General features: G+C 40.0%; 1 protein-coding gene across 1 annotated transcript in view; it reads left to right on the top strand.

Moving 5' to 3' along the window:
- Window positions 1-476: 476 nt before the first annotated feature.
- The window catches only part of ofcc1 (orofacial cleft 1 candidate 1), a 94,300-nt gene continuing 82,577 nt past the window's right edge, over window positions 477-12,199 (top strand). Inside the window, exons 1-2 of the mRNA XM_067435066.1 lie at window positions 477-650; window positions 3,764-3,855. Of these exons, the coding sequence (XP_067291167.1) occupies window positions 477-650; window positions 3,764-3,855 (266 nt within the window). The remainder of the gene's footprint in view (window positions 651-3,763; window positions 3,856-12,199) is intronic.

Here is a 12,199-nt window from a genome sequence, read left to right on the forward strand (position 1 = left end):
CTAGTTCCATCTGGAAATCTTCCTCCTCCAATATCCCTGCCTGACTCCCTGATCCCCTCTTCTTAGCTGGTTTTATCAAGTTCCCTGGAGTACTGCTCCTTGGCACTGCCTCCAGCGCTTGGTCCATGTGGCTCTTCGGCTGTCCCTCGGGTTTCCTGTCTGCCAGTTTGACTAGAAGTTGAGTCATCAGGCCTCCAGACCCATGTCTCCACCTCATCCTATCGGCCCTTTGGCTCCACCACAGCTCTGGGCTCCTTCGACTCCACCATGGTCCACCAGCCCTTGGACTCCTCTGGGCTCCCTTGCCCCACCGGATAAGCCTTGGTCATTGCTCTTCTTTGATCCTTCACCGTGGACTTTTGGTCTGCAGAGTCCCCGTCTCCACCTTGGGCTTCCAGTTCCATGAGCTTCCATGGGATGTCACCCTAGTACGTTGGCCTCTCTGCTCCACTGGGTACTGCATGCACTACCTAACTATGTTCTATGTTCTACCTAACCTACCTTCACCCAATCCTCCTACCATCAACTCCACCATGTTGTTTGTGTCCTACGACTCCTCTTGGTCCCTGCCCATCATCAGCTCCATGCTCAACTCCAGAGTGGAGTTGCCTACTCCGTATAGTTCTGGTTTCATTGGTTTGATTCTACAGGTCCTTCTAAAAAATGAGAATATTGTGATAAAAGTTCATTATTTTCCATAATGTAATGATACAAATTAAACTTTCATATATTTTAGATTCATTGCACACCAACTGAAATATTTCAGGTCTTTAATTGTTAAAATTTAATTTAATTAAAAAAATTCAACCTTCAAATAATTAGGTTCGGTTATGCACTCAATATTTGGTCGGGAATCCTTTTGCAGAAACAATTGCTTCAATGTGGCGTGGCATGGAGGCAATCAGCCTCAATGCCTCAATCAGCGCTGCTGAGGTGCTATGAAGGGCCCAGGATGCTTCGATAGCGGCCTTAAGCTCATCCAGAGTGTTGGGTCTTGCGTCTTTCAACTTTCTCTTCACAATATCCCACAGATTCTCTATGGGGTTCAGGTCAGGTGAGTTGGCAGGCCAATTGAGCACAATAATACCATGGTCAATAAACCATTTACCAGTGGTTTTGGCACTGTGAGCAGGTGCCAGGTCGTGCTGAAAAACTAAATCTTCATCTCCATAAAGCTTTTCAGCAGATGGAAGCATGAAGTGCTCCAAAATCTCCTGATAGCTAACTGCATTGACCCTGCCCTTGATAAAACACAGTGGACCAACACCAGCAGCTGACATTGCACCCCAGACCATCACTGACTGTGGGTACTTGACACTGGACTTTAGGCATGTTGGCATTTCCTTCTCCCCAGTCTTCCTCCAGACCCTGGCACCTTGATTTCCGAATGACATGCACAATTTGCTTTCATCTGAAAAAAGTACTTTGGACCACTGAGCAACAGTCCAGTGCTGCTTCTCTATAGCCCAGGTCAGGCACGTCTGCTGCTGTTTCTGGTTCAAAAGTGGCTTGACCTGGGGAATGCGACATCTGTAGGTCTGTATGTTTCTACTCCAGACTCATTTCACTGCTTCCGCAGGTCCCCCAATGTCTGGAATCGGTCCTTCTCCACAATCTTCCTCAGGGTCCGGTCACCTCTTCTCGTTGTGCAACGTTTTTTTGCCACACTTTTTCGTTCCCACAGACTTCCCACTGAGGTGCCTTGATACAGCACTCTGGGAACAGCCTATTCATTTAGAAATTTCTTTCTGTGTCTTACCCTCTCGCTTGAGGGTGTCAATGGTGTCCTTCTGGACAGCAGTCAGATCGGCAGTCTTACCCATGATTGTGGTTTTGAGCAATGTACCAGGCTGGGAGTTTTTAAAAGCCTCAGGAATCTTTTGCAGGTGTTTAGAGTTAATTAGTCGATTCAGATGATTAGGTTAATAGCTCGTTTAGAGAACCTTTTCATGATATGCTAATTTATATTAAAACAATATTAAAACAATAAAAGACCTGAAATATTTCAGTTGGTGTGCAATGAATCTAAAATATATGGAAGTAAAATTTTTATCATTACATTATGGAAAATAATGAACTTTTATCGCAATATGCTATTTTTTTTTTTAGAAGGACCCGTATAGTTATGTAATCTTATAACCTGTCAATCATTATGTCCGTCTTGTATTTAAATTCCGTGTTTTTCAGTCCCTTGTCTGTTCTCATTTCATTTGACGCGGTTTGCCTTACCTTTGTGTTCTAAATAGATCTTGAGTAATTGATATTTTAAATAAAATAACTGTTTATAAACTATATTGTTGTGCGCGCAGCAGACCATCATTACATCAATAAACTGCTGACTCAGTTGGTGTTTTGGTTGAAATGTATTGAGTGGTTTTGATTTTATTGTTGATTTTAACACCACTAGTGTGATTCATTGTGAGAGGATAGCTGGCTAATTCTGCAGATTACGATCCCGGTTGTTGTCTGTCACAACTGCTGTTTTAAATGTGCTGAGTCAAAAATGTCCTTTTTTTCTTGTTTTTATTTTATATCACCGCTTTTCCATTTTATTGCATATGACTCTTCTGTGCTTTAAGTGATTTCAGCCATTTGGCTAACTTCTGCTATTTTTCTAATTCTAACCACATGCTTCTCAAATCCCACCCTCCAACAGCACATCGGCAATATCATATGTGCAAAATGATTGACAGGCAGAGATTCTGAGAGTTTCTGATTGGCTAGTTCCCCTGACTCACTGAAAAACCTGACACCTTCTAAATATGAACTTTCTAAATGGGACAATTTTATGTGTGGTAAAAAAGGCTTCCAGCAGCTTTAATATTGTCCTCTTCAGATTTTCAGCAGGCCAGTCTGGAGATGTTTTATGGCAGATTGTGTTGTTTAATAAATTATTATACCCATTTTTTGAGTAGATCTTGTTTGTTGCCTGTTCATATTTTACATTTATTATGTGAATAAATTGATTTGATTTAATTGTATGCAGTCATATTTGTGACCATTGGGCAGCCCTTAAAAAAATGCATATAAATTAAAGGAAATACCTTCTAAAGTCTACTCAGCACCCAAACACCATGTTCTACAACTCAGAGAGCTAACTACCTTCGTACTAGTGACATGACCTCTTAAATGACCAATTAGGAACACTCTACATATGCAAAAACTCATAGGAGACTAGGCTCTGAATAGTTGAACTGAGTAGTTTACATTAGCATGTTGCTAAGCTGACAACACAATACTATATAAACACAAAATATTGGATTTATTTATTAATTACTGATTTAGTTGTAATGTATGGGCAAAATGGCTTGAGGCGGCATTATCATGATGTATTTCCTTTGGAATAACACTTTGGAATAACCTTTAAACACTTTATAGATTCTCATAATGAGTCATAATTACTAGTAGTTTGCGTATACCATGTGTGATGTTTTAACCATATCTTTTCATGTTTTTGTCTTATAATTTTTTTGTGACTGTCGTTTTCCCCCCTTTCATCCTTTGCCACAACTTTGATTAGATGTTGTCTGTAATGTGAATGTCATTTGTTTCCTGTGCTGATTGTTTTGTGTGTGTGTGTGTGTGTGTGTGTGTGTGTGTGTGTGTGTGTGTGTGTGTGTGTGTGTGTGTGTGAGAGTGTGTGTGTGTTTGAGAGATGATGCCAGGGTGAAGTGTACTGCTATCACTGTATTCCCAAGATAAATCACTGCAACTGTTTCCTGCTCTGATTACAAATGACATGCACATGTGTCTCTCCGATCAGAGCGGCAGGCAGAAGAAGATAATCGAGAGAAACAGTGAGGCGCCCAAACATCTCCCTAAAGATCAGCTGGACCAGTTCACCTTCTCTGTGCGGTAAGTGTTGTTTCTCAAGGCCAATTTCACATCTACGGGTGTGTGTATTTATATATATATATATATATATATATATATATATATATATATATATATATATATATATATATATATATATATAATATTAGTTATGTTCAGAATGGAATACTAGCATACTTACTGCATACAGTGCATGTGAAACAGAAGAATGATAACCCGAATCATGACAAACAGACATATCTTTGTCTTCATATGACCTCATGATCATTAATTCAGCAGTTGGTGTAAAGTTACCATTTTCAAAATGATTAACAAATATAGCTGTTTTTATGTAATTGTATGTCTTGACCTACTAAAATTACAAGTTCAAGTCAATTGCATTACATGGTGGAATACAGTGTTACAACAGTATGCCGTTATTTTGACAAATTTATTAGGGCATCCACAAAATTAGCTGTGCACAGCATGCTGCATAGTAATGCACACACTGAGCATTGTCTGTCAGTATGTGGATAAACATTAAAGGCCTATACATAAACACGCACACACAAACCTAATATTTTGAATATATCATCTTTTATGCTGAGATTATATATAAATCAAACCATCTAATTTTCCAGTATTGTTATTGTTGAGTTGTAACCCTATAATACTGCAGCTTTTTCTCAGTGCTATATTAACACTCATCAACTTGCATGATTTATTTGAGGCTCTATGTGAATGTTGCTGTCCGCAATATGAATGTCATTTTATTGTCAAACTCAATGTTTGTTTTTATTGAAAGGATCAAGGTAACGTTAACATCGGCTACACATAAAACCTCTTGCTGTGGATAATTGCTTTTTCTCTGGTGATGCAAAGTGCACAAGCAGGCCTACGAATGAGTGTTTTCTCCGTTTTATTGTGGCTTACAGCATTTGATATTAATGAGAAAACAGGAGTGAAAACACACCGACACAAACAGCAGCACCAAACAAATCTTATAAACGGCCTCGTCAAATTGCATTTCACAAAACACTTACCTAAATTTCACTGCACATGCCTGCGATGAAAGCCGCTCGCCTAAATCCACAGAGGGAAAAATTGAGGTGTGTTTTTATTTTGATTTTGCCCGAATTATTGCCAACGCTGTACATTTCTCTGAGAAGAAAGAAAGAGCGACTCGTTTTATAGGATTTAGAGCTGCCTACCTCTGCTCATTTCTGAAAATTGGTAATTTGTTGCCGCTGGACTAGTATTAAACAAGATCAGAAGCTGTGCTGCTGTAAGTATGAGAGGAAATCAAATGAAACTCAGGCCACACATCAGAGCAGAGAGGGGCAGGAGCACACTACTAACCCAAAGCACGAGAAAGGACTTCAAAAAGTAATGCCAGACATCGGCGGGCACATTTGTGCCTCACTGTTTTTCATGCAATCAGTATGAAATACAATTCAATTCAGTTTCTTTGTTTATTCATATTGTTTTCAAATGTAACTCATTTCGTAAAATTCTCGTAGTTCTCGCATTAACCAATGTTTGGGAGATTATACTGATTTTAAAGAATTTTTATTAATTTCCCTGGATGCAAACTCTGTTTTGGGTGCAGTTTTGGGAGTAATGCCCTACAAAGTATTGTGGTACTGTAATCCAACTACTTGTAGTGGTAATGCGCATGTAACGCAATTTACAATTACTGCAATTTAAATCCGTGTGTTACTCACATTGCTCTCTTTTGTGAAAAAAAATAAAATAAAATTATACTTGCAGACACCATGCTCAAATCTAGACCCCAGCCCAGCCCATGTTTAAAAAATAAATAAAAATATCCTCCCTATTACACATTGTTGCGACCACTAAAATAGTTCAGTTTTGTTTTTAATGTCAAAGTAGTCCTATTTAGTTTAGTTTTCGTTATTAAGTTAATTTATTAACTTAAATAATAAATAATGAATTTTTTAGTTTGTTAAATTAATGTTTTTATTTTTTTAAATGACGACCAAGTGGCCAGCGGCCGACAGTGATTTAACCCAACGCTTATAGCCTCTCAAATCAACAGTTGACTTGTATTGCCTATAATAAAATCCATAGATATAATTATAAAACACTTCAAGCATCACAAATTTAGTTTAAATGTTTAGCCTAATATCACCACCGCCACCACCACAGTAAATTTGCACCACAGCATTTTTGATTAGTTGAGGTTAGGCTGAACGTAGGCGCTCGCAAACTAAATGGGCTACAAAAAGAAACATTGAAAAACAAAAACAAAAAACAAAAAAAACAATTATTATTATTATTATTATCTTTCCTTACACCTCTGCAAAATGAATATAAATCCGATCTTCAATTCCCATGCTATATGCACATTTAACGTCAACGAAAACAACAGATATGAGCTGCATTTTATTCATTAGCTCATTTCAAGATCAAAGACTGCAATAGGAAAAAGAGTGAGCTAAGCACTGGTAAGATAATTTAATCTCATTATTTGTAATGAAGATGACTTACTTTACTTGTGGAAGTTTGCATGTTGGCCTGCTTAAATCATTTGCGGTGACGCATGTTGCAGTAGCATGGTCATATCTGACTACAACCTATAACATGTTCTCAAACGTTTTATACAATTTGCCAGGTGTTACAGACACGTCAGGCTGCACCAGCACCCAATCACAGAGCACTCCTTCACCCGAGTACTGATCATTACCAGCAGTACAAAAGACACAATCACGCACTCAGTCTTTGTCCAGTCTTGTTAGCATCAATTGCTTAACTGCATGCTCACCTTAAGGACTGCCAAACTACTTACCTGTCTCCTGTGTTTCTCCAAGTCTCGATTGTGTTCCCTCATCTCGTGTTGATCCTCCTAGAAGTCTCTGTTCCAGTCTGTCTCCAGGCTGCTTCACCTGCAAGTACAAAGACTGTATAATCAGAACATTGCTTATTCCAAGCTCACTCACTTGCATTGTCGTCATCTCTTGTGGTTGTTTAAATAAACATCATTTGCCTGTATCTCTTGCCTCCGTCCCTTCTGTGTTGTAACAGAAAACCGGAACAATATAGCTGAACACCCTGGATCCCTTTCAAGAGCTTGTGGACACTGTCTGTCAAGCACTTCCATCTAATCCACCAGCACCTCCACAAGTGTCCACTACTGCACCACCTCTCCTTCACTTCCAGTTGGAGGTGTCCCATGGCCAAACCGGCCCCCTTCTCTGGTTCGGTGGAGGATTGAAACAGATTACTTCTACAGTGTTCGCTGGTCCTGGAGATGCAACTGAACCTTTCCCTGACAATCGTGCTAAGATAGCATTTATAATCTCACAGTTAAGTGTCAAAGCGATTCGCTAGGCGGAAACCATTTGGTCCCAGAATAACCCCTTAACTCAGTCTTTTCCAAATTTCATCTCTCATATCTAGGATGTTTTGGGAAGCCAACATGGGATACATCGACTGGTGAGTAATTGTATAATTTAAAACAAAATACCATGAATGTGAATGAATATGCTCTCCAGTTCAGAACACTTGCTGCCACCAGCGGCTGCAATGAGCAGTCCCTGTTAACTACTTACAAACAGGGATTGGATCCCAGAGTGCGGTTGCATCTTGCTGCATACAAGTATTCCATTGAGCTCAAACGCTTTATATAACTATCCATCCGCTTCACCACTCATGCAGTCATGTACCGAAGAACACCAGGACTAGCCACTATTATCTGCTTTCCTTTGCCGACCAGAATCTGTCAGCCCTCCTGAAGACCACGAACCCATGCAACTGGAAACCATTTGTCTGACACTGATTGAATGGCAGCTGACCCAGAGTCTATGTTTGTACTTTGGTTCCTCTTCCCATGGTGAGTGCCATTTGTCCTTCTGTTAGTAAAATGAAGCCACACACCACTTTTGAACCTAACTGCTGCTGGTAACATCATTCCAGTTTGAGCACTCCTTGACTCTGAGTTAGCCAGCAACTTCATCCCTGACACCCTCTGCCATCAGGTCAAGCTCAAGAAAAAAGCTACACCGTCCTTCTACCAAATCTACTTGGTAACTGGCAAACCCCTCAGCAGAAGACAAGTGCATTCCAGTGCTGGCCCTGTCCAACTCCAAGTGGGTATCCTGCACGTGGTGCAATAACATCTGCAGGAGTCCACTGCTGATGTGATTCTAGGGTACCCATGGTTGGAGCAGCACAACCCCGTCATCCCCAAGACCGGGAATATCCGGAAGTGGGATTGAACTGCTTGTCTGCTCTCCCATTTCCATCCTCTCCACATTCCAAAGAGCTGTCTGCACAACATCCATCGAGAGCCCAGTAGAGAGTCGTTCAGTCGACATTCCTCTCGGTTACGCTCACTTCAGCAACGTCTTCTGCCCCAAGCGAGCCTCCTAGCTGCCTCCACATCTCGATCTGCTCGATCACTCGATCTGCTTCTGGGTGAGTCAGTGCCCTGTGGGAAGATTTACCTCCTGCCACTACTGGACGAGAAGACCATGGAGAAATACATCAAGGAGGCATTAGAACAAGGTTACATCTGCCCGTCTACTTCCCCTGCTGCTTCCAGCTTTTTCGTTGTGGCACAAGAAGGACAGATGCTCGTGGTATACAGATCCCTCAGCAGGATCACAATAAAATTCTGCTACCCACTTCCTCTGGTCCCTATAGCGCTGGAACATCTTCGTGGTTCCACTGTCTTAACCAAGTTGGACCTCTGCAGCGCTTAAAACCTTATCCAGATACGTGAGGGGGACGAGTGGAAGACCACCTTCCTGACCCCTATTGGACACTACAAATATTTTGTCATGACTTATGTACTGGTCAACATCCCCTCCGTATTCCAGGATTTCATACATGAGGTACTCCTGGAGTTCCATGACAGGTCCATATTGGTTTAAATAGATGACCTCCTTATATACTCCCGGAGTATGGCCGAACTTCACCACTACTTTGCAGAGGTACTGCAATGCCTGAGAGAGTTCCAACAACACCTGAGAGAGTTCCAGCTGTTCTTACAAGCCGATAAGTATTCGTTCCACTAACACTCAGTGCAGTTCCTTGGCTACAACATAGACACCAGTGGAATCTGGATGGACAAGGGGAAGGTGGGTGCCTTTTGGAACTGGCCCACACTCACAACCATCAAAGAGATCCAGAGATTCCTAGGATTTGCCAATTTCCATTGTCCTTTCATCCAAGATAACAGTATCATCTGCTGTCCACTTATTCACCTCTTACATGACAAGCCCAAGTCCCTGTCATGGAACACTGCTGCCACCCAAGCCTTCGAGAGCCTTAAGGAAGCCTTCGCCACTGCTTCCCTCCTTGTCCATCCAGATCTGGCCAAACCCTTCATCGTTGAGGTCGATGCTTTGATCTCAGAGATGTTAAACGACTCAATCCACAACAGTCCTGCTGGGCATTATTCTTCACCTGTTTCAGTTTCACCATCTCCTACCATCATGTTTCAAACAATATTAAGGCAGGCGCCTTATCCTGTCTCTGGTGTCCTATGGAAATGATTAAGGAATCTAAGCACATTCTTCCTGAAAAACTCTGTTAGTCCCATCACCTTGTCCAATGAAACTATGCCCTCCAATGTCTCCACCAATACTCTGCCGGGTCGCCCACCTGGTCTCCGCTACATCACTCAGACATGGCACACTCCTCTCATACATGCTTCCCACATGTCATTGGGCACTGGCTACCCTGGTGTCAATGAAACCCTCTTGCTGCTAAAAGAACGCTTCTGGTGGCCAAACATGAAGGTATATCAGAAGGTACGTATGGGATTGCAAGGACTGCACCATCTCCAAAAAGCTCTATCCTCTGGCCGTTACCAACCGACCCTGGTCAGACCTAGAAGTCGACTTTATTACCGACCTCCCTGCTTCTGATAACCATGCCTCTATCCTAATGGTGATTGACAGATTCTCAAAATCATGCCTTTGGAAGGACTGCCCACAGCCATGGAAACTGCCGAGCTTATGTTCAATAATATCTTCAGATATTATGGTATTCCTGAGGACACTGTGTCAGATAGAGGGCCACAGTTAATTTCCAAAATTTGGAAGGCCTTCTTCTTCAAAAAGTTTCAGCGATCAATTAATAGTTCAGAGGGACTCTGCACACTACCAGCTTCAACGGGCCCAGCGCACACGCAGGATGACAGCCAACATTTGTTGCTCCAACACTCCTACGTATCAACCAGGATAGAAGGTTTGGCTGTCCATCAGGGACATTAGGCTTCATCTGCAGTGCAGGAAGCTGTTATAGACATGCCAGGCTGCACCATCACCCAATCACAGCGCAATCTTTCACCTGAGTACTGATCACGAACACCTGCACAGCTGCAGAGTCATCGCCACCAGTACAAAAGACATACTCAGTCTTTGTCCGGTCTCATTAAAGGGATAGTTCACTTTGAAATTAAATTTTGATATGTTTTAGCTCACCTCATGGGCATCCAAGATGTAGGAGTATTTGTTTCCCCAGTAGTTTCAATTTTGATCATTTTAGGTCAAACCGTTCTTGTCTGTGCCTCACATAATGCAGGTCTATGGTCACCACCTCAAAGAGCATACACAGAGAAGTCCAAATTAAACAATCCCCCATCGTAAGTACACACTGATGGCCTAAGACACGAAACGAGCCGTTTGTGTGAGAAAACAAACAGTATTTATATCGTTTTTACCTCTTGTTTAATTCGGACTTCTCTTTTAAAAATTTGGCATTTTTGCCTACAGGACTGCCGCATACTGGATGTTTTTTTTCCTGTTTTCACACCATTCTTTGTAAACCCTAGAATAACTGAACAGTAACTGAGCAGATTGTGAAATACTCAGACCGGCCCGTCTGGCACCAACAACCTTGCCATGCTCAAAATTGCTTAATCACTTTTGTTTCCCATTCTGACATCCAACTTGGAGTTCAGGAGATTGTCTTGACCAGGACCACACCCCTAAATGCATTGAAACAACTGCCATGTGATAAATTGATCAGATAATTGCATTAATGAGAAATTGAACAGGTGTTCCTAATAATCCTGTGGGTGAGTGTATATATACACTCAAAATGTATGGAATAAATATGGAGAACTGACATTAATCACACAGATGGCTTATGTAGACTAATGTTTTCTCTAGTCAATTTACTAGCATTTGCGCCGTTATTGAACCCCCCTTTTTTTGAGAAACAAGAGAAGTAAAAACTACATCTTAAACCAAACTCTAATTTTGTGCTCTCAAGCTAATTTGCCCTTTTTAGTAAATTAATCTGGACCTGAATTTATAAAAATTATTAAGACAACCTATTTTAAATTCATCAATTACATGTATTTTATATATATATATATATATATATATATATATATATATATATATATATATATATATATATATATATATATATATATATATATATAACAAAACAATTATTTTCAGGACATACTATAAGTGTTTAAACAAGATCAAAACTCAAAACTGTATTTGAAGAGTCATCTAAATGTACCTGTGCATGGCAGATCGGACATAGCCCCCACCACCCTTTCGTGACAAAAAGTCCTTAAGTGCGGTTTTGATGTGATATGTGAATGAGTGAGGCATATTACTGCCATCTAGAGAATCAGCTGAGACTCTGATGTTAAATTTGATTTTTTTTTTTTTTTCTGCTGTGAAATGCATGTGGCTCAGACAGAGGTGTTGACAGTTCACAGCCTCGGTTTATTGATAACTGCTGTCCCATTTGTTTGCATGGAAAATCCGTAGTTGAGTTGGTGCTCAGCATGCTTGAATGACCTCTGAAAGTACAATGCGTGCCGACTAAAGCCCCAAACAAACAGAGTTAATACATTCTGTATTAATAAGTAAACTGTACATAATGGAATTCGTTTTTTTTTCCTGACAACTAATAAATAAAATCAATATTTATCTCTGTCATTATGTTTGCAAAGTATTACTTGAGTTTTAGCTTATTGATATTGGCAGAGAAGTGCCCTGACAGGTAATGCAAGTGTAATGATTGTAATGATTGTTGTGCAGTGACACTTGCACAGTTGGACATATTTAGCTGATTTTCTTTCCTTGAGATCATTTAATTTAAAAAAAACTTATGCTTTAATTCGTGACATGCATTTAATAAAATGTGCAGTTTGCTGTGCTATTATATATATATATATATATATATATATATATATATATATATATATATATATATATATATATATATATATATATATATATATATATATATATATATATATATATATATATATATATATATATATATATATATATATATATATATATATATATATACAAATGTCACATTTCAATTATTGTAATATTAATGAAAAAAATCTTGGAATTTTGGAATATACATACCTGGATAT

Source organism: Pseudorasbora parva, chromosome 24 (genome assembly GCF_024679245.1).
Source record: "Pseudorasbora parva isolate DD20220531a chromosome 24, ASM2467924v1, whole genome shotgun sequence".
Taxonomy (NCBI): domain Eukaryota; kingdom Metazoa; phylum Chordata; class Actinopteri; order Cypriniformes; family Gobionidae; genus Pseudorasbora; species Pseudorasbora parva.